Source organism: Penicillium verrucosum (assembly GCF_028828655.1).
Source record: "Penicillium verrucosum strain IBT 35672 chromosome Unknown utg000003l_segment0_segment0, whole genome shotgun sequence".
Taxonomy (NCBI): Eukaryota; Fungi; Ascomycota; class Eurotiomycetes; order Eurotiales; family Aspergillaceae; genus Penicillium; species Penicillium verrucosum.
In genome coordinates, this window is record NW_026643212.1 from 396,530 (window position 1) to 418,284 (window position 21,755).

The following is a 21,755-nucleotide window of genomic DNA, read 5'->3' on the forward strand; positions in this document are numbered from 1 at the left end:
TCTCACAACGCCACGCAGCGAAGCTCACGTTGCATCAAGGACACAGAAGTTAATCTCAAATCTTAATTGGGCCAATCTCCATACACATATACAGACAACTCTTTAAGCAAAGTCAATGGGCTGGTAAACGGCTAGCAGACCCTCGCCACTCGACCCTGCAGGGACAACTAGACTGTGTTTTAGTTTTCTATTATTAGCTAGGTGTATGACTACTGTTACATTTTCCTACTCGGGGGATTAGAGTTTGGTCTATGAGTCTATGATAGAGTTTTATTTCTATGGAGTACTTGGAGGTATAGTAAAACGTAGGCGGTTACTTTTGGTGGTAGTAGGATACTATATGCAAGTTGAGAGGGGATTGACAGATCTTATGTTAGTACCTTCAGCTTAATAAATGTTCATATAGGCAAATTCACCGAGACAGTATTATCCAAAAACGCTTTTCTTTAAATTTGAATTAAATTAAGTATTGATATATAAACCAAATACCCCACCAGTGGACTCCAAAACCCCCCAAAAAAAACATTATATCCTCCAACGCCAGTCTAGATACCCCAGTACTCCTACATCCAAGTGAATCAAGACGCTAGCCAAAACCAGTTCCAAGATCAGATATCAGAAAGAAATAAAAGAGCTACCCAGCAATCTAACAAACACCGACATTAAGAGACAGACAGCTTGGTGAACATTAAGTAACTGCGAGACATTTAGGCAAGAAGCATAACGGCACCGTAGACAATACTGCCAATAACAGCGCTGAGGACTCCGACCTGGGGTGTGATGACCTTGGAGCCGGGGCTGGAGGGGGTGTATTCGGTAGAGCTGGGGGAGGCAGAGCCTTCGGTTCCAGAGCCGGAGCCAGAACCAGAACCAGTGCCAGTGCCAGTGCCAGATCCAGAGCCAGAGCCGGAGCCAGAGCCAGAACCGTTGCTTCCAGAGCCAGAGCCAGAACCAGACTCGGTTCCGGTTCCGGAGCCGGAGCCACCGACAACACCACCACCGGAGGAGGAACCCCCGGAGCCAGAGCCAGAGTCAGAGCCAGAGCCAGAGCCAGAGCCAGAGCCAGAGCCAGAGCCAGAGCCAGAACCAGACTCGGTTCCGGAGCCGGAGCCGGAGCCACCGACAACACCACCACCGGAGGAGGAACCCCCGGAGCCAGAGCCAGAGTCAGTGCCAGAGCCAGTGCCAGAGCCAGAGCCAGTGCCCGTGCTAGAGCCACCGCCAACGTGGCCAGCACCACCAGAGGCAGAGGGACTCTTGGTAGGGACATTGACAGGGATGGTCGAGCTACCGTGGCAGTTGAAGCAGGGGGCAGTACCCGTGACGATGATGGTGCTGTTCTTGCCGCCGGCGTGGGTACCGTTGTTGTGGGTGCCAGTGACGATGGGGTGGCTACCAGTCTGTGTACCGGTGCCGTTGTTGTGGTGACCGGTGGCAATGGGATGAGTGCCAGTCTGAACACCGGTACCAGAGGCACCGCTAGCTTGGTGCTTGCCAATACCCTTTCCGCTTTGGACGGGGGGTTCGTGGTGCTGTTTGGCGCCACCGGCCTGGACACCGGCTGCGAGAGCCAGCAGGGCCACGGAGGGGGCGGTGAAGTGCATTTTTATTGAAAATGAAAAGCGATTGGATGAAGAAATGAGATGGGGCTTGCTGTCTTAACGAGCGACGAAGCTGGGATTGGGGTTAGTATATGTTTATTGTTTATTGTGGTACGAGAACCAGGAGATAGTAGGCTTATCCATGACTTACCTAGGTAATAATGCCGAGACGATTGAGATGGGAATCGAGCAGAAATTTCAAGGGAAGAGGATGTCGTTCTTATATACCTGACGAAGTGTCCAAATCCGGCACATAGATTAATTAAGGTTAATTGGTGATGCCATGGACAATTGGAAAGAAAATTTTTCATTTGAAATATGTGCCTTTCGACGTTCCTCTGGGCCTCGATGTTCCTCTCTGCCCTCGATGGGACCCTTGGTAAAGTGGCAACGAGATTTGGTGATTTCCGCATCCGGAGTGAATGTCACATTGCTCAGATCCCAACTCCACATTGATACCCTGGGACGAGCGGTTTAGCCCGACACCCATCTCCTTATGATCTTCATGATCTTCCAAACTTGCGGTTCGGCCGAAGGGTAGGCTCACGGCTCGGTTGTATATGGTCATGTGATATTATGTCCCGATTAGGAAGGTGCTGCTCTCGCAAGCGGACATCTATGCCGAACACTCCAGCATCGTGGAATTCCACAGAGATCCACTTCAGATCTGTCACAATGAACATCAAGTGGATTCTCTTTGTGGGAGACCTGATTCCATGATTATAGGCTGGAGACACGTTGTCTGAAGGGAAGGGGGGGATACAATGGGTGGAGAGCCTCCATAGTTCTCTGGATGCATGAAGTAGCTAAAAAGAGCAGTTAGTAGAGTATTCATGTACAACATAGCAGATTTCCTCTGCCACTTCGTGGCTATCCCTTTCCGTTTTAGTGCTCAGGCTTTGCCGCTCTTTGCCCACTGAGTAGAACTGAGCTGGACGCCTCTGATTATTACATAATCACCAGTAATGCAGGGCCCCTTGATGAAGAGACAACTTTGCAGTAGGAAATTGCAGAACTTAAGCGAAGATAAAGGATTCAGGCTCTTTAAAATAGAAAAGAAGAATCACTACGCAATTTGCAGAATTAAATGGTGTCAATTTTCATTTAGAATGGGAAACTATAGGAAAAGAACTATCGTGATCTAGGCCATGCTCTCAAAGGCACTAGAACTACTAGTTTCTCTATCATCCTCATTGGCACTACCCACGTTACCTCCATTAGAAACACCCGTGGTAGGCCCAAGGCTAGGGAAAGGAATGGGAATAGTAGGGACATTAGGTCCACGCTATATAAGGTTAGTATAAGTTAAATAAATGAAGGGTCAACTTACACGACGGCTACGATGGCCAGAGGTTGGGGTTGAGGGGATTTGGAATCGATGAAAACGGGAACCATAAGTGGCTCTAAACTGCGTATCGGTGGCCCTATATATATTATTAACATATGCTTAGTGTATTGTTTCGCTAAGAGAATTTTGCACTTACGCAATGCGCTCTAGAGCATCGCACCAAAATCCAATAAGGCCATTGTCAGGGCCACGACCAGGTTCATGTACGTAGCTCGCATTCTGCCAGCCAAGCTCAAGTATCCAGCGCTTGATAGCGTTTTGAGCAGAAATAATATCTTCGTTACGCTTAGCACGACGATCAGACATGATGACTATATGAGTTATTTATCTATAGACAAAAAGGATTATCTCTTGGCACAACCTATGTTGGCCTATTATGTATAATGGCGGACCCTTTCATGTTCATATCATCTCCGCAAATCCTAAAAACATTGTGTATGTACATAGTTTCTCTTCTAGAACATAGCCGTTAGGGGAAGGGAACGAGTAGATTCTCATGAATAGAAAATACCGTAACCATCATGAAGAGGATAGAGCAAATGAAAAATTATTCAACCCAGGCCATAGTCCACTCGGCTTTTCTTGTCCCCTGATAGGTGATTCTCTTCAAACCCTCAAACCGGTCTTTTCATCAGTCGCTGGGATGTCAAGAAATGTCCGACGGTTAGCCGTGCAAATTCCATGTCTGTCATCATCGTCTATACGGAGTTGAGATTAGCACTCTATTAGAGTCGGTGCCACGCGGTGTCACTTAATTCACAACAGGTCCCCGTCCAGAACTATTTAATCCTTAGCTCATCAGTCTCTTCTCTCTTCTTTCTTTTCTTCCCCAGAGTCGCTCAGTCCATACTACGAAGACATTCGCATTCGCAACTAACTATCTGACCTGCGAGCACCCTTTTTTGACGATAGAGGAAGTTTTCCCTGATTCGTGGATTTCTCCCTCGGCCCGCCCCGCAATACCCCAACCCTCACAACCATTTGTCCAATCAACGTTATCATACTTGCATTAACCACATTACATCATCTTGTGTAGCTCTACTCATTTTCGCCATGCCGCCCGTTATTGCAGACCCCCAATCTACTCATTCGTCCAGAACTGTGGTATCGCGTCGACGGACCCAAATTTCTTTGAACGTCATGTCAGATCCGGCCCCCACACTCATGTCTGATCTGCCGCTGGATTACGTGATTTCGTTTTCACTAAGGTCACTGCGCCACGAGGCACGCCGGATCATTGAATGGTTTCAAGACCACACCGACGGCAATCAGTGGATTGTGGTTATTGGCCTGACATCAATATTAATTGAAACCCTCACGACCGGCCGCAACGCGCTTAACGGTGTCCCGTATCGTTTCCAATGGGAGGGCACGACTGGCCTCATCAAGGTTGTCCCCAGAGGAGAACATGAGATCGCTACATCACAGTTCACTACGGTAATCCACGATGAACTCAAAGCTATGGGCCTCCCTCGTAAAGAGGTGGTCTGGGTTGGATCTAAAACATACCGCTCCGGGACAAGCAGTGGCAAAGAAGCTGACAACTCGTACTTGCCCCCCCTCTCGCCATACACGACCCATTGAAAACGCAGGCTATCCATCACTTGTGATTGAAACAGGTGTCTCTGAGTCGCTTGGTCGGCTGCGTCAGGATGCACGAAAATGGTTCGCAGATTCCGCAGGTGACGTCCGGATCGTCATCCTCATCCATGCGAGTGAGAACATTGTGTGCTTCGAGCAGTGGCAGTTGGCCCCGAGTACTGCACCCCGCCCGCTAAACAAGAGATACATCGATACCCTCCGCGCAGAAACTCCCAACATCCCACCACTAACCGGACAGCCGGCACAACTTCAGCAAGTCTACTGCGCCAACCAAGTTGATGTCACCAGAAATTCTGTTCCCGGAATGCCGAATGTTATAGATGGTGCTCCCATGGTCCTCCCCTTCATTGCAATCCACGATCGCCCCCCAGGTCCAGGGGAGTGGGACATCGAGATCGGGCAACAAGAATTCGATGATATTGCAGACTTGCTACTCTAATCCAAGGAATGCCTCGAACAATGCCGGGGATATGGCTGTCTTTGTTTTGCGCCCCTGGTTCTTTATCTTCCAGACGACCTCTCTGCTTTTTGCGAGTTTCCTGGGATTTTCTTTTAATTTGCTTTTGATACTGATTTGCGCTTGGTTCTCATAATTCCATCTCACGTCTGACGCCGCTTTACGAGATATGACTATGCTCCCTCTTCTTTTCAGCGCACTCTTCAATGTTACATTTGCTCTACGTGGGCGTTATTGAGACCATTCTTTATCTTCCAGACGACCTCTCTGCCTTTTGCGAGTTTCCTGGGATTTTCTTGTAATTTGCCTTTGATTCTGATTTGCGCTTGGTTCTCATAAGTTGATCTCACGTCTGATGCCACTTTACGAGATATGAAGATGCTCCCTCTTCTTTTCAGTGCACTCTTCACTCTTCAATGTTACATTTGCTCTACGTGGGCGTTATTGAGACCATTTTTCGTTTCGTTATTCCTCTGTAAGTGTATAATAGATGCCTTTGACAAATTTTAAGTAATCAAACACACTCACTGAGCTAGAGTCGGACTCTGAGCGCCCTTATAAAAGCGGCGGCAGCCAAGATAGGAAAGCCCCACCCAGAGGGACCTATGTAGGGCTGATCGACTTGTCGATCTTCTTCCAGCAACTGCATCCGGCATCCAAAGAGTTTGCATCAACAAAGCTCACCTAGCATCCGAGATTTTACTTGAGTACGTTCAAATACCTATCTGTTACAATTCCACAATTCTCTGTCCTTAGGAAACCTCGGCGTTCACGTCAAGTCCATAATCTCTGATCTCTCATTTGCGAGCAACCTGAGGAATGTGGCTGCCATGCACTAGCTGCGGAATGTATGTTTCTGCAAACCCGATGGTACCCTGACAAGCTTTGTTCACACGCTGTCATGGAGGTCAATGTATCTGTAGGAATGAATGCGAAAGCAAGAAAGTTGATACCAGCTTTTAAGTAACATAGGGTGTAATTTCTCGCAGATGCCGGAGACAACAGCATAACATGCATCCAAACTAACAACATCGTATAGGACTGCAAACCTCCTCTTAACCTCTTTCCCTAATATTATCATCAGTTTCCCTATATAAGGGCTGTAACAAGATGGATTGAATAAATTGAAGTTTAGAGTCAGTTGTACATATTGATGTGTATCCGACTTTTGCTAAATGATATAGGAATGTGGCTGTAGGAATTCTATACAGATCTTCAATGTGGCATCCTCAGAGAATAACAAAAAGGGAGCGTTTTCGAGTCACATACACAACATTAATCATGTTGGTGACTCTGTAACTCCATTTCTGTGGCCCCATTACTAGGGCCCCCTTCTAGCCGTGACCGGTCAACTCCCAGCACGGCACCCTCATTTTCACTCCGGAGCTTACGGCCCCGCACAAACAGATTAAGAACGGTGGCTAATCCAGCAAAGGCAACATACTAATAGCAGTCAGGACAATTAGTATAGCCACAGGGTTATGAGATCGCAATGTAACATGTTGTGATGTTGAGGAGACCTACCATGACCCACACCATCCTCAACGCCTCAAAGTACGTCTTCCTAACTAAGACTTGTTGATCTGCATTCAGTCCAACGGTGCGAATCTCCGTCACACTCGAAGCAGCACTATCGCCATTGAACATGCTGGCTAGAGATGAATTCGACCCGAGCTGGCTTGCCAACTCTCCGTTCTTCGCATTCATCTCATTCTGAAAGACCACGCCACCGACGACAACTGAGATAGCGGTGAAAAGCGACCGGACAAACCCCATTGTTGCTGTCACGACAGCCGTATCGCGAACACTTGTAGCAGCTTGAGCGGCCAGGATAGGAGCTTCGATGTTCATACCCACACCGACCCCGACCAGAATCTGGAAGATTATTAGTTTGGTTATGTCGGATTCAAATTTGAGACAGATTAGTAGTCCCGAGCCAAGGACTAAAAAGACCTGCGCAATATACATCACGGGCAGATATTTCCCTGTTCGCTGCATGAAAATCCCCGCTGCGGCTGCAGCCAGGGCACATGAGACGATTAGCGGAAGGAGGTACAATCCTGACATCAAGGCTGTCGCGCCTAGGACAGACTGCGCGTATAGTGGTAGGTAAAATGCTTGCCCAATGAAGACGTAGGAGTTGCACGCGAAGACAATGTACGGCGCTGCGTTGGTCGGCGAGGAAAATAGCCAAAGAGGGACAATAGGATTCTTGGCTATCTTCCACTCATTGACTACAAACAGCGCCATCACCGCTGCTCCAAAAATTAATAGACAGAGCACTGTCGTGGAAGACCAGGAGTAGACGACGTCGCCAAACTCGAGGGCTAGGAGGACCATCAGAGCGCCCCCCACAATTAGAACGCTTCCTGTCCAGTCGATGACTTTTAGACCGGCGGCGATTGGGGTTCGGGGGCTTTGGACTCTCAAGAAGAATAGTAAGATGAGAAAGGAGACGGCCCCGACCGGTACTATAGGTTGAGTTAGCATAGGGCCATCACATGGAGTGAAATGGCTCACAATTGATCCAAAAACACCATCGCCAGCTAAACAACAGTCAGCCTTGTTATTATTTCAAATGAAGCGGCACCTACGTCAGCTTCTCTGTAAAAACACCGCCCAACACCGGTCCTATGGCACTTCCGACCGCCCAAACCAGTGAGGTGATGGCGAGATATAGCCCTCGGTCCCGCAGCGAGAACATATCACTGACAACAATATTGACCATTATCCCCATACCCGAGCCCCCCAGTCCCTGAATAGCACGACCCACGATCAAAACGTCCATTTTCGGTGCGAGTGCACAGACAAGACTTCCGACCAAAAAAATGGCTACAGCGATCAGCATGATCGGCTTCCGGCCCCATATGTCGGAGACAGACCCCCACACCGGGGTTATGGCTGCGTAGGCTAGAGTATAGGCGCTCCCCACCCACGTATAACCGGCGGCAGACTTGAGCGAGCCGACGATGGCGGGAATTGCGGGAGTCACGATTGTTAAATCGAGGGCAGAGAGGAACACGGAGAGACAGAGCGACATCATGGTCCAGGCGATGTTGGAGTTCGTCAGACGAGACGACTCTACAGCCTGCTCGCCGGACCTAGAGGGTGCGCGCGTGGGAGCGGCATTGGCATTATCAACGGTGGTGTTAGGAACATTAGGGCGGGCTAATGGGCCACGATTGTTCGCGGTAATTTTTGAATTAATTGATGAAGTAATTCCAGTAAGTCCAAGAGCCTTGGACATGATAAAGATGAATGCGCCAAGAGCGAACACAATTAATTGTTTCGAGGGAATAAACGTGGGAAGGGAAAAGAGCAGGGGGCCCTTAAATAACAGCCCCGGACCCCAGTCACTATTCACCTGACCTGACTTTGCTTACATCCCCCTTTGGGATATAGAGACATTTGAGTTGAATTTCAGCCAGACAAGGCCGAATACCAGACTTGCTGGAATAACATCGTGGACGTTATGCGTATAGTCAAGATGCTTACTCGCCGTCTACCTTCGTGCCGAGTTATTCCTATATTGATACTACCTGGGTAGAATGCGCTATTAGCCCATGATTAGCCCACTGAAAAATCACAATCGGACTGACCATGGCAAAATGGAAGCGTCGGAATAGCTGTAGGATTCTCAACTATTAGAGCGAACCTAGGCGATTATGTAGGCGTTGAGCCGGAATAGGCAAGATATACACAAACCCACGAACAAAGGATTGTAGCTCTAATTTAGCAAATTTGATACTCTAAAAAAATAATATCATTATTATAAATTTTCATAATGAACAAAACACCCAAAATCAACATGTCCATACTAATAATAGAAGCCAAACAAGTAATAACAACAAACAATTCTCATAGATCGGGCTTATCACAAATGATTGCCGGGTCTTGGCATTCCTCCCATCTCCCTTTCTCCATCTCCGGCTCTTTTTCCATGTCTTCATCAAGCTAGCAATGCGCCGCCCAGACACTAGTCATTCCCTTCTTTCTCCTGCAATTTACGACAACGATGCATCTTCGTTGCGGTCGCCCTCCGAACAGGACTCTGATCCCGACGATGACGCCCTTCTCGATCAGAACCGCAGCACCTTGGAAATCGCAGAGCACGACCGGGCAGTGCTAGAAGATGAGGAGGAGCTGGAGAAGCTTTTAATACGCCGTGGCACTGGGCAAGGTCTGCGGAGGATTTTCAGCCCAAATGGTAGCAGTGTCAAGATCGGGAAGACAAAAAGTCAGCGGCGACAGCGGAGGGGTCACGTCGTGAGAGAGTTAGTGAGGATGGGGAGCTAATGTATGAGATGGAAGAGGGGATTGGTGATGATAATGCATCCCTTTTGAGCGGATCATCGTTGGATTTGGACAGCAAAGGTGAATACACATATGAGCCGGTAAGACGTACCTGTGGTTGGTTTCTACGTCCTCTGCTAACACGTCCTCTAATTAGCCTCCACGGCCTTCGTGGCGAAAAATATTGTTTATAATTGCTCTGCTCGCCATTCTCTTCGTCATCCTCCTTCTTGGGGCGTATAAAGCCTCGGGCGGTTCCCGGCTTTCATGGGCACCTCCGGCCTTGCTCTCGAACGGCACAGCTCTCTTTGCGCCAACCACTATATTTATCTCGCTCGACGGTTTCAGGGCTGACTTTCTCGATCGTGGCCTGACTCCTGCGCTGAACTCCCTCGTCGCCAATGGCGTTTCCCCGCAATACATGAACCCTAGCTTCCCGAGCGTCACATTCCCAAATCACTTCACACTTATGACCGGACTCTACCCCGAAAGTCATGGGATTGTAGGAAACACATTTTGGGACCCGAATATGAAGGAGGAATTCTACTACACCCATCCCACTGTGAGCATGCAACCCAAGTGGTGGATGGCAGAACCCCTCTGGGTTACAGCAGAAAAGCAGCGTGTGAGGACCGCCATCCATATGTGGCCGGGGTCTGAGGCGCACATTGGTGACAAGGAGCCAACCTTTTTGGACAAATACAACGGGACGGAGGTCTTGTCTCGCAAGGTGGATCGGATCCTTGAGTTTTTGGATCTCCCCGGTCTCGAGGATGAATCGCAGATAGCACCTGAGAGGCCGCAGTTTATCGTGGCTTACGTTCCTAACGTGGACCAGGACGGGCATAAATTTGGTCCTAACAGCACTGAGATTCGAAATACGATTTCCGAAGCGGATAACATGATCGCCAGCATTATGACTGGTCTTGAGCGACGCAATCTCACAGAAGTCGTTAACATCGTGGTTGTCTCAGACCACGGCATGGCTACTACCTCTACAGAACGGCTAATCCAGTTGGACGATTTGATTGATTATGATCTAATTGACCATATTGATGGCTGGCCTTCTGCTGGTCTACGCCCTAAGCGCCCTGAGGATCTGGCGACCCTCCGGAAACAATTAGAGAAGGTAGCTCCCGATTACGCGCATGCTTTCGAATTCTACACACGGGAGACAATGCCCGAACGGTATCACTTCTCGAACAATGAACGCATTGCGCCGTTGTGGGTGATCCCTAAGACGGGGTGGGCTATCGTCAATCGGGGAGAGTTCGATGTCAAAGAGGCTTTGAAGACCGGGAAGCGATACAGTCCTAATGGCATCCACGGATATGACCATGAGCATCCATTGATGCGTGCAATCTTTATTGCGCGCGGCCCAGCCTTCCCGCATAAGCCAAACAGCCGGGTGGAAGTTTTCCGTAAGTGCCTACTCCCAACTGTTGATCGAAATTTGACCTAACGAGTTTGTATAGAAAACATCGAGGTATATAACATTGTCTGTGACTCTTTGGGTGTCGAACCCCTTCCAAGCAATGGCACATTACGACTCCCGCTGAAGTCAGTTGGCTTGCACTCGGATGAGAACACACCGGTCTTGGAGACACCTCCGGATCCTCCATCTCAAACATCAGCAACAGCAGGACCACCGGAACCGGTACCCCCACAGCCATCACCTCCACAACCATCGCCTCCACAACCATCGCCCCCACAGCCAAAACCAGCACAGCCAAAACCAGCACAGCCAAAACCAGCACAGCCAAAACCAGCACAGCCAGCACCAAAACCCACTCCAGCAGCTGAGGCACCACCCGCCGCAGACCATCAAAGTGGCGACGAACATGGCTCAACGTGGTGGGGCACATTTTGGCACAAATTCGATGACCTGAAGAACTGGGCTGGCGGCGTTGCTGATGCTGTTCAGGGCAAGCACCCGGAGTCTGAGAGTTGATAATTTTGCTCAATTTTGTCCATTTGGCCTTGCATTTCAATAGATACCCATATTCACGTATTTAATGTTTAAATGCTTTTTACTCTCTGCGGTGTTGGCTCGGTTAACATATCATAACCGCGATATATTATACAATCCTGTCAACTCCAGCCCCATCATATACAGCTTTTTCACCTTTCCATGGCGCTAGATGTCTTACGCGTGGCTCTTGGTATCGAACTGCAAATTCACGCCCTAATCTTAGTGACTAGCTGTTGAGGGCTACGATACAGTTCGGAGTGTTGATGCCTAAGGCATACATATCAGGCCTAAGGCCATGACAACAGACATAAAGACATCCCATGTATGTCAGCACTGGGAAAGTTGATGCTATGGTGCCCAGTTGGTGTTAGGCGCTTGACACGATTACCGCAGAAAGAAACCCCTCATCTCCATTCCCAACCTCCACTGAGATTCGAGGGATTTACACACTCACTTATTTGATCCTTCTACTATTTTATACATACATCCAATACAAAATCCCAACTACATCATTCTCTCAAATTATCTTCGCTTCTTTTCTCGCTCCTTCCTCATTTCCAAATGCCGACAATTCCAGATTGGGTTCTCGATTCTAAGCTTGAGACACATTTCCTACCTGGCAGCCAATACGAGACAGTGCATACCTACTATGAACAGGAATCCCTTTCCCATCGGCCAGTCAAAAAATCAGAACACTGGCAGCGCGAGAAGAAGATTGGCGACGGCGGGTTTGGAGAGGTGTGGCTGGAGAGATGCACAAAAGGAAACAGTCATGGCCATGACGTCCGTGCAATAAAGCAGATGGAAGTGCGTCGCCAGGTAGACTATGGTCGTGAGCTTGAGGCTATTGCGAAATTCTCGCACACAAAGGCTTGTCCTCTAACTATTCCACGCAATGAACACTTCTAACAGATCAGCAGTACGAGCGATGTTTTGTCAAGTCTTTTGGGTGGTACGAGACCGAAGCCAGATTATTTATTGCAATGGAATATCTTGAGCTTGGGGATCTACAAGATTATTTGCTCGACCAGAGCCAGCCGCTGCCGGAATTTGAGGCGCAGTGCATCATGTCCCAGATTCTGGAAGGCCTTGATTTAATGCACGAGAATGGCTATGCACATCGCGATTTGAAACCCAATGTGAGTTGCAAAATGAAAACCAACTACTAAGTCTGATCGTATATAGAATATCCTTTTGAGATCATGTCCACCAAATGATTGGTGGGTAAAAATCGCAGACTTTGGGATTAGCAAACGTGTCGAGGATAGCCTAGGAAAATCAACGACTATAAAGGGTACATTCGGATATATTGCTCCTGAACTATTTGGATTCACGCCAAAGGGCACTCCATATGCCGTTGACATTTGGGCGGCTGGAGAGATTATGTTCCAAGTTTTAACCAAGCAACCCACATTCAAGCATCCCGGGTTGGTCTTCAACTACGTCCAAACGCCTAACATATTTCCTTCCAATCAACTTTTGGCCAACGAGGTCAGTCAACCTGGAGTTGAATTCGTCTTGTCTCTTATGCACCCTACCCCTGCGGGCAGAAGATCTGCAAAAGATGCTTTACAGCACAGCTGGATTGATCAACCATTGCCCTATAAACGTAAATCAGCTTCACTTGCGCACAAAGAGGCACATTCTACGTCATCGCTCGAGTGGGTGACAGAACAATTTGCATCATGGAACACTAGCAAACCTCCAGAGTCACCTACTACATCAGCTCCAGAGTCACCTACTACATCAGCACCCAACTTATTGCCAGGCTCATTGTTGGGAGCGCCGTGGCCGCGGTCTCCAGAGGTATTCGAGAATTCTATTCTGAGATGGGAATCGCCAACATCCTCTCTCCAGTCACGCAAAAGAGGTAATATCATTCGAAGGATGGTTGTTAAGATGATTGACGATTATTTTGATTGACCTCTGTGACATTCTCACCTGAGTAGATTGGTGGCATCCAGATCCCGTGACACTATAGTCAATGTCTGGGACATTTCGACAGGCGAGATCCATAGAAAGCTTGACGGCGAGATGCGTAAGAGCAATGGGGAGGGGTGACTTCTCACCCGATGGTATATTTCTAGCATCTGCGGCTAATGATATCACACTGTGGAATACTACCACTGGCGAGATACACCGAACGATTGAGGGCTATCTTAATATGTTCAACTCCGTGACGTTCTCACCCAGTGGGTTGTTTTTGGCATCTGGAGGTCATGACAACACAGTTAAACTTTGGAATACTATCACGGGCCATATACATAAAACTCTTGATGGCCAGTCTGGTGCTGTTAACTCTGTGGCATTTTCACCTGATGGTACATTCGTTCTGGATCTGCGGACAACACAGTCAAATTATGGAATACCATGACGGGTGCTATACATAAAACATTCGAAGGTCATTCCGGAGGGGTGACTTCCGTGGCATTCTCGCCCAATGGTAAATCGGTGGCATCTGGATCTAATGACAACACACTCAAACTCTGGAATACTATGACGGGGGCTCTACGCAAAACACTCTAGGGCAATTCTGGGTGTGTGACTTCCGTGGCATTCTCACTTGACGGTAGATTGGTGGTATCTGGGTCTATGGACCAGACTGACAGGCTCTTGAATGCTAGATTTTAAATCAAGATCTAAATATCCAACGACTATTAGACAATATTACCGTCTCTAGGCATATTATTTTCTATAGCCGTCACATTAGATGTATAGAACTTATGTCCTCAATTAATCGGGAAGCCTAATCGTATTCAGAATATCCTTTTGAGATCATGTTGTAAGGCTGGGAGCTTAGGGGAAGATAAGGATGATATATTCATCTGGCCAGCACGGTCCTACTACAGTCTAGCCGGGTCAGATGACGGTGACAGTTATGGATCCATTGACTGCGATCATGTAATATTTATTTCTAGGATTACAAAGCAATGGACCAAAACTTCCAAGCTCAGCGACTAGTAGCAAACATTTGCTCGTCCAGGACGGCGGGATGTTGAGGGAGGGGATTCTTGGTCCCCAACAAGAGGTAGAGGAGAGACTTGAACGAAGAGGAGACGCCGCGGTCTGATCTCCCCGCATTATCATGGAAGCAATGATATGGGCGATGGCTGCCTAGTATTCGCGAAGTACTTGGTAGGCGACACAAGACCATTGGCCTCCGTTATTCAACCGGAAGAAGTAGAACCATTGCCCATCTATCAGGGCACCCCACATAGTACTATCTGTCTGTCCCCTAGTCGAAAGTCCCCTAGCCTTTCGGCTAGCCTGCACAATCGCCATATACGTTAGAATTTGGCCATGGTTGCTTGTGGAGGCTCCATGGTCCCAGAACTGCTGCGCCTCAAATACGACCAAATGACAGGACATGTGGTTTTGCTCGCCGGAAAACATACTGTAGTCGGCTTTGCCGACACACTTGTGTAGTTTGTTCTGATAGGTAACCGGCCCCCATTTAAGCGCGGTCTCGAATTCATGAGGAGGGCATCTATTTTGCACCTCGTACGAGCCTCAGTTGGTTTTGAGGGGGTTGTGTTCAGCCATGTTTCTGTGACTACACATTAGTATTATAAAGTATAACCAAGGTCGAGGGATGGCATGTAGTTACCAAACTCTGGCGTGATGGTAACGAGAGGACGAGCAAATTGCCATGCTTCCCAACCACTAGGTTGACTGAGACCAAAGAATTCATTCACGTCTGGCGGGGTCATGTCCGCTGCGGCAAACGTAGAGATCTGATTGCCGAGGTTCTTTATTAATTCACAGCGATGGAATTTTGATATAAAGTAGGAGATTATGTTTTGTAATACGAGAAAAAAAAGGCAGTTGGTTCAAGTAGAAGAGAAGTCGAAAATGTCTTCTACATAGTATAGAGGGAAAGTGCATTGGCCGAACCCAAAATAGGAAATGGTGTTGGGTGCCTGAGGCATATGGCCACAGATCCGTAGTACTCTCTAGTAGTACTCCGTAGATAGCTTCTCTCTCTCTCCTTCTCTCTTATCCTCTCTGTCCAATTCGCTACCTACGATTCCAAGTGTATTGTTTCTCCGTAAGCATCACTTCGTAGCAACCTCCATCAAATGGGCATAGGGACTTTTTTAAGTAAGTCTGAGCGGAATCTGAACTGAATCTGAATTGAATTTGAATTGAATTTGAAGAAAATTAGCAGATCTCTTGGCCACTAGTTTAAGGGTAGGTGAATATTCATAGGTGTTGGGTGCCTGGGTGCCTCAGGCATCAATGGACCCACATGGGCATCATGTAGATAGTTTTCCTCTCTCTTCTTCTTTCCTCTCTCCTCGTCCAACATCATTATTACGAATCCAACTGCTTGGTTTCTTCATAAACCCATCACCAGTAAGATTTCACATTAGGTTATGAGCACCTAAATCTGCTAGCTGGACCACTAGCAACTCCTTTCTCTAAAGTTTCGACCTGGACCCACAGTGATCCAGACAGGGTAAATCTTCTGACGAATCAACTTTCAGACCGACAATAATGTCCGATTCGGAGAACGGGGACGGCAACCCCACAGAAATGCCATACTCGCTACCGATCCGTGGTAGCAACGATGGCTCGCAGAGCCGCGGTGCGCCAAATCCCGCACCCGCCGACGCCGACGTTGACGATCACGTCACCGTCGAAATCACTCAGGCCGACACTATGCCTGAGATCATGTCGATGAAGATGTCTAAAATCGGACTTCTTGAACATAATATCAACAACCCACGCGCTTGGAAGGTCGTTGTGGAATACGCCCTGAGACCTTTACGCATTGAGAACATCATCGACAGCGATGTCACAAGATTAATAGGTATACTGTTATAGGTAATAACCAATGACGGAGTTATGTGCCAGTGGCATACTTTTAACCCAAACACACCACTCTGCAACGGTGGTAGAGTCCGCAGTTATCGTGTACTTCTTCGTTGACCAAGCAGTCTCGTCTTGATCGCCAACCAATTGAGCATGCCACTACCTTCTAGTATGAAACGAGCACGGTTCCTTGCATGTCGCTTAGATCACTACGACCTACCCTACACTACAAACTGCAAATATCGAGAAGAAACAACGTGCCCGGATGACTCCGAGAAGCACGCACCAACCAAAGAACATGCTCGCCGCCAAAGAAACTATGGAAGGATTCGGGTACGCCCGCTCGGAGCCAACCCCCGACGATCAAAAAAGACGGGAAACGGATCAATTGGTTGAACTGATGTCCAGTCGATGGTTGCAGATTCATTCGGAGTACATTATGCAAGGATCAGGTGCATACAATGATTACCTGAGAGAGGCCGTTGCCCGAGAGATTCAACGTCGACCCACAGCAGTTATGATCCGAGCAGGAGTGCATCTTGATGAGGATGAAGAGATGATGGATGATTAGAAGTGAGGGAAAAGAGGGGAAATCGTCGAGGCCGACTATGACTCCAAGGGGGATCTCTGAGGGAGGATTGAAATCTAATATAGGGGATACCTATTATGATCAACCGCGCCATATATTTTATTCTTGTAAGTCTTATGGACCTTCGCTAGATACCAAATTCCATGAAAGACACCCTACCTGACATATGCCCAAGAACCAAAATACCTTCTCGAATGAACGAACAAGTGGGCCGGTACTCAGGAGGCATCCAAAACGCTTTATCGCCCTGAAGAGCTATCCATTGATTGTGAAGAGAGACTTTGAAAGTGGGCTGCTTCGATGGGGAGGCGTTATTCTCATGCTGCGGCTGAATATCGAACGACCCGATGTTGGTCTCAAGACCTTGGCCATTATCAGACCACGCGAGGGATCTAATAAAACCCGGATGGCGCTCCACAATTTGGTTCAGTATGCCAGTGGCAGTATCCCAAATTTTGATTGTCGAACTGCAGGAGCTCGATGCTAGAAAATTGCCACCTGGCGAAAACGCCACGGACCAGACTGAGTGTGATTCACCATCCACTTGCCAATGGATTGTGGGCCCATTTATCACGGCACAGGAGCGTGACAAACTATATGGTGTGGATTCGATACTCTGTTTCAAGGTGCCGGTGGTGACGTCCCAGACCTTGATTCGCTCATAATCAAATCTCGATGCTAGTAGCTTTCTATCTGGTGAGAATGCTACACACCTGATCCGACCGAGATGGCCTTCTAATGTCCGTTGGAGAGCTCCTTCTGGAATAGCACAAATGCTTATTGTTCCATCGGCGGAACCTGCTGCTAGCAGCCTGCTATCTGGGGAGAAGGTCACAGATTCAATTGGGCCTGAATGTCCCTCCAGTGTTTGTTGCAATGCTCCAGTGGCAGTGTCCCAGAGCTTGATTGTTGAATCAAGAGAGCCCGTAGCCACCACCTTGCCATCTGATGAGAATACGGCATCCCAGACGCAGTCTGAATGACCTTGTAGGGTGTGTATGATACTCCCACTGCCAGTGTCCCATAGTTTGATTGTCCCATCGGAAGAGCAAGACGCTACCAGCTTTCCATTTGGGGAGAGAACGACAGAAACAACTAACTGTGAGTGGCTGTCTATTTGGGCAGCTGCCGGGAAGTTTCGCGCGGTAGTCTCCCACAGCTTGATTGTGCGATCTAAGGAGCCTGAAGCCACCACCTTTCCATCTGGTGAGAATGCCACCGAGCAGACGTTACTCTCGTGGCCTGTCAGGGCTTGCTGCTCGGTTCCAGTAGTGACATCCCAAATTTTGGCTGTACTTAGGGAGAAACCTGATGCTAATTGCTTTCCGTCCGGTGAGAATACGACAGAATTAACGTCGGACAAGTTTTCGTATATAGTATGTTGAAGAGTTCCAGTAGCGGTGTCCCAGAATTGGATCGTTTCCTCAGCGCCGACAGCCAGCCCCTCGCCATTCGGCGAAAATGCGATAGAGGAAACACAGAATTGACACTCCAATGTCCGCTGCAATACTCCAGAGCCCGCTTCCCATAGCTTGACGGTATGATCCGAAGATCCTGATGCCACCAGTTTGTTATCCGGTGAGAATGTCACCGATCGAATTAAACCTGAGTGTCCATCTAGTGTGTATTGCAGCGATCCAGCAGGGTCCCAAATCTTTACAGTGTTATCCTGAGAACCAGATGCAACGATCTGCCCATCTGACGAATATGCGACAGTTCTGACCCTATCCAAGTGGCCTTCCAGAGTCATTTGTAGATTTCCAGTGGCTATATCCCAGAATTGGACCATTCTCCCGGAACCTGCTGCTAGCAGCCTGCTATCTGGGGAGAATATCACCGATTCAATTGAGCCTGAATGTCCCTCCAGTGTTTGTTGCAATGCCCCAGTAGCAGTTTCCCAAAGTTTGATCGTGCCATCCCAGGATGCCGATGCCAATAGCCTGCCATCTGGTGAGAATGTGACAGACACGACTCTTTGTGAATGACCTTCCAAAGTCTGGACTTGCGCGTCCCATGCATCATCTCCCGCAGGCAACTTTGTAATCAAACCAGGAATCTGTTTCTCAAATGTCTTTCTGATGCAGCACGTCCGTGGTGCGTAAGCGAGGCACAAGCAGTATAGCTGCAACGGTGCGTTGTCAGCTATCTGTATGTTTTTCAGAATGAATCGTTTTGCATCTTGGAGGAACCTTGATGTTTCAGGTTCCGCTTGAGCCTAAGGAGCTTAGTAAATGAATGATCACTAGTGATGACTTTGCCGATCTGCTTACTTGGGTGACGGATTGTAGAGTGTGGATCATCCCAACACAATCATGTATAAGCCCTAGAAGGCTCATTGCTTCAAGCCAGTGCAGGAAATGTTGTCGAAGGAACAAATCAAGCCCGTTAGTCATGCAGAATCCGCCCTGCTCGATATGGTGTACCCAATAACGGCAAGAGTATTGTGAATCGGTCGACAGGTAGCAGCCGATTGCCTGAGAATCGAGTTTCGCGCGACTCGTCCCATGGCTTGGTAAATTGCAAATATTCTTCTTTAGATCCCTTTGCATAACGGCAAGACATCTATTGGCCATCTTTCGGTGCGTTTCTTTCTCGTCTATCCAGAATGGACTTTTGGCTTTCCTGCCCGGGTTCACAAGAAAGTCCCTGAATGACAGGTGCAGAATCCGCACGGGAGCTTCTGGATCCGTCGGAACACTGAGGACCGAATGGAATAAGTCCAGTCTGCTGTATATGTCACCTTTGGGAATATCCAGCAAGCGGGAGAGGCCATTAATAGAGAGCGGGGAAGCAAGAAGGACGATGATCCCAACAATATCTTGGAACTCTTGCAATAGCTGCTTCGACTCATCTTCATCCTCGCCGGTGAGAAGCTGATTCAAGATTGGAAGGTACGTCCTGTCCAGTCGCGATGTACGGTTTAGCGCCTTGTCTTGGATGATTGATGCAAGGCGCTTCTCTGGGCTCCAGTTCCTATCTCCGATGAAGAGGCATACGGTGACAGCAAAAATGAATAACGGTGCGGAAAGGGCAACCAGAGCTTCGATGCTCTCATCTCCCGGCCAGTCTGGGGCTAGAGCACGCTCGTATCTAATCTTTGCGAATCTGTTGTTGAGAAACAAAGATAGATCGTCCTTTATCACTAGCTCGGGTACCTCATGGAGTATCAAGTCCTGATGCTCATTGGCAATTTGCTTGAATCCCAGGCGTATCGCTAATTCAGGTCTGCTTGTTAAAAATATACAGACCGGCGCGCCCGATTCCCGCATTCGTGGTAGCAACTGGAGGAGAACTTGCACATCCTCTTCCCGATTGCATTCATCTAAGGCATCGATCACTATGACAATTTTGGAACTATTTTGGCTGAGCCTCAGTCCCAGGAGCGGCTGGTAAATGAGCTTTTGAAATTGGTCCCTGAGTGACTTTCCTGAAATACCAGGATCAGCCTCAAGTGACCTTCTCACGGCTGGTATTAACTGAGGCATATGGTGCATCAATTGAGTCGCGAGGGTACTAAAAAATCTTGTCGCGTTCCCCCGGTCACCTTCGCCTCTCTTGAAGAAATAGCTAGCGCCAAGTAGCCTTCTCTCCTGTAATGTTCTGGCCACAGTTCGGGAAATCGTTGATTTTCCCGTTCCAGCCATTCCATTCAACCAGAAGATGCATCTCCCTTGTGGAAACTCCACCCATTTATTGATCTCTCCAAGGATCTCACTTCTGGTTCCTGGTAGACATTGGTCTTCGTGTTGGTCTGAATATGAATCGAACTCGGCGCCTAAGGCAGTTGGCAGCTTGGAGAGGTCGATCTTTTGGTCCATGCCATTTATGAGTTTTCTGGTTGCTTCTTAGTCCTTCTCATCCTCATATAAACTTCTGAATATGCGTACGTACATTTGATCAACCTGCAAGGCTAAATTCAGAGCCGTCTTGCATCTCTCGATATCTTGAACAACCTTTCTCAACTCTTCCTTTTTTAGGGGCCACTTGAGAGCTCGAATTCCCCATTTGGTCATTATCTTGGATCTGTTTCCTGGGTCTATCCTTTTATCCAAGCAAGTGAGCGTTGAAAGACAATCGTTCATACCGTCAACCAACATCTTAGAAGCCGAAAGTTCCATGCCATCTGGATTGTGCAGGAGTTTCGATACCTTTTCCAGTAGGACAGTAAGACTCGCAACCTCCAGTCGTAGGCGATGAACATCATTCTTGGCATCCTTCACTTCATTCAAGTAAGTCACACAAATCTTCATAACACTCCCGGCAACTTGGATGGCAGCTATAATGCTGGCTGCATTAGAAAGGCCGTCCATATTGTCGTAGAGCGAATGCCCCACATTCAGGTCGTGAATATGACAAGAGATAGATGTGTGTTGGTAGCAAACAGGGGAGAAGCGTGAAAGGAAGGGTAGGAAGAGACTACAGGTGGGATTGTTGCTGATGACCCCGCTGGAGGGCTAATCCATCGTGCAAACAGACCAAACAAAAGAGAATCCTAACAATCTGGCAAGATCTTCGTTCATTCTCTCGTTTCTTGCTTGGGCTATTTGTCGCGCGCAGCCTTCATCCACACTCTTTTGCATCCGAAAGCAGGCCGTAGTGATGCCATAGAGAACTTATCTGGTACGCAACTTCTTTTCTATAGCTCTAGCTTCTGCTATCCACTGCGATTCTCTTTAAGTAATATGTAAATCATGAACCGTAATTTGTTTCTGGGGGTGATTAGTGGGTTGCTCATCAGTTGACCGACCCCTGGGCCAAGTAGAATCCCCAACTTTGGGTCTAGGGGAACAAAGGAAGGCGACGGAGGGATCGGAAGAAAGAGGAAGCCAAGGCAGCCGAAAAGGGCTCTGAAGACGCCGAACAGATCGTCAGTGCCCAAGGAAGCACGCCCGATACATGAACAGGAGCAAAAGTGCAGCACACAATGCTGGTGCAAGGCATGGGGATTTCCTGGAAGCTGCGCTTCCGAGCTGTGGTATTCAGCATGGCCCGTGGAAGGTCTTGTAAGGACCTACGGAGGTTCTAGGATGTGTGATTATCATAGTCAGCACTATTTTGCTCTATATAATTTTTGACGA

At 48.2% G+C, this 21,755-nt stretch overlaps 10 protein-coding genes across 10 annotated transcripts; 5 read left to right on the forward strand and 5 right to left on the reverse strand.

Moving 5' to 3' along the window:
* Positions 1–707: 707 nt before the first annotated feature.
* N7516_007939 (uncharacterized protein) lies at positions 708–1,604 on the reverse strand (the record flags this gene model as incomplete). Its single annotated transcript, XM_057220659.1, has 1 exon — positions 708–1,604. The coding sequence occupies one exon, from the start codon at positions 1,602–1,604 to the stop codon at positions 708–710; it is 897 nt and encodes a 298-aa protein (XP_057070931.1).
* A 1,138-nt stretch (positions 1,605–2,742) lies between these two features.
* On the reverse strand, positions 2,743–3,255 carry N7516_007940 (uncharacterized protein; the record flags this gene model as incomplete). Its single annotated transcript, XM_057220660.1, has 3 exons — positions 2,743–2,886; positions 2,932–3,025; positions 3,086–3,255. 3 exons carry the CDS (start codon positions 3,253–3,255, stop codon positions 2,743–2,745), a joined length of 408 nt encoding a protein of 135 aa, XP_057070932.1.
* Positions 3,256–4,002: 747 nt separating this feature from the next.
* Positions 4,003–4,990, forward strand: N7516_007941 (uncharacterized protein; the record flags this gene model as incomplete). Its single annotated transcript, XM_057220661.1, has 2 exons — positions 4,003–4,423; positions 4,476–4,990. 2 exons carry the CDS (start codon positions 4,003–4,005, stop codon positions 4,988–4,990), a joined length of 936 nt encoding a protein of 311 aa, XP_057070933.1.
* A 1,293-nt stretch (positions 4,991–6,283) lies between these two features.
* N7516_007942 (MDR family MFS transporter) lies at positions 6,284–8,255 on the reverse strand (the record flags this gene model as incomplete). The annotated part of the gene is made up of 4 exons (XM_057220662.1): positions 6,284–6,451; positions 6,533–7,479; positions 7,529–7,554; positions 7,603–8,255. The coding sequence occupies 4 exons, from the start codon at positions 8,253–8,255 to the stop codon at positions 6,284–6,286; spliced, it is 1,794 nt and encodes a 597-aa protein (XP_057070934.1).
* Positions 8,256–8,968: 713 nt separating this feature from the next.
* N7516_007943 (alkaline phosphatase family protein) lies at positions 8,969–11,252 on the forward strand (the record flags this gene model as incomplete). Its single annotated transcript, XM_057220663.1, has 4 exons — positions 8,969–9,188; positions 9,251–9,402; positions 9,459–10,722; positions 10,777–11,252. 4 exons carry the CDS (start codon positions 8,969–8,971, stop codon positions 11,250–11,252), a joined length of 2,112 nt encoding a protein of 703 aa, XP_057070935.1.
* Positions 11,253–11,834: 582 nt separating this feature from the next.
* N7516_007944 (serine/threonine-protein kinase) lies at positions 11,835–13,147 on the forward strand (the record flags this gene model as incomplete). Its single annotated transcript, XM_057220664.1, has 4 exons — positions 11,835–12,105; positions 12,186–12,412; positions 12,459–12,934; positions 12,982–13,147. 4 exons carry the CDS (start codon positions 11,835–11,837, stop codon positions 13,145–13,147), a joined length of 1,140 nt encoding a protein of 379 aa, XP_057070936.1.
* A 110-nt stretch (positions 13,148–13,257) lies between these two features.
* Positions 13,258–13,799, forward strand: N7516_007945 (WD40 repeat domain-containing protein; the record flags this gene model as incomplete). Its single annotated transcript, XM_057220665.1, has 2 exons — positions 13,258–13,594; positions 13,627–13,799. 2 exons carry the CDS (start codon positions 13,258–13,260, stop codon positions 13,797–13,799), a joined length of 510 nt encoding a protein of 169 aa, XP_057070937.1.
* Positions 13,800–14,387: 588 nt separating this feature from the next.
* Positions 14,388–14,983, reverse strand: N7516_007946 (uncharacterized protein; the record flags this gene model as incomplete). Its single annotated transcript, XM_057220666.1, has 2 exons — positions 14,388–14,782; positions 14,881–14,983. 2 exons carry the CDS (start codon positions 14,981–14,983, stop codon positions 14,388–14,390), a joined length of 498 nt encoding a protein of 165 aa, XP_057070938.1.
* Positions 14,984–15,770: 787 nt separating this feature from the next.
* On the forward strand, positions 15,771–16,659 carry N7516_007947 (uncharacterized protein; the record flags this gene model as incomplete). The annotated part of the gene is made up of 2 exons (XM_057220667.1): positions 15,771–16,013; positions 16,294–16,659. 2 exons carry the CDS (start codon positions 15,771–15,773, stop codon positions 16,657–16,659), a joined length of 609 nt encoding a protein of 202 aa, XP_057070939.1.
* A 145-nt stretch (positions 16,660–16,804) lies between these two features.
* Positions 16,805–20,987, reverse strand: N7516_007948 (uncharacterized protein; the record flags this gene model as incomplete). The annotated part of the gene is made up of 3 exons (XM_057220668.1): positions 16,805–18,892; positions 18,948–20,511; positions 20,569–20,987. 3 exons carry the CDS (start codon positions 20,985–20,987, stop codon positions 16,805–16,807), a joined length of 4,071 nt encoding a protein of 1,356 aa, XP_057070940.1.
* Between the last annotated feature and the right edge of the window lie 768 nt (positions 20,988–21,755).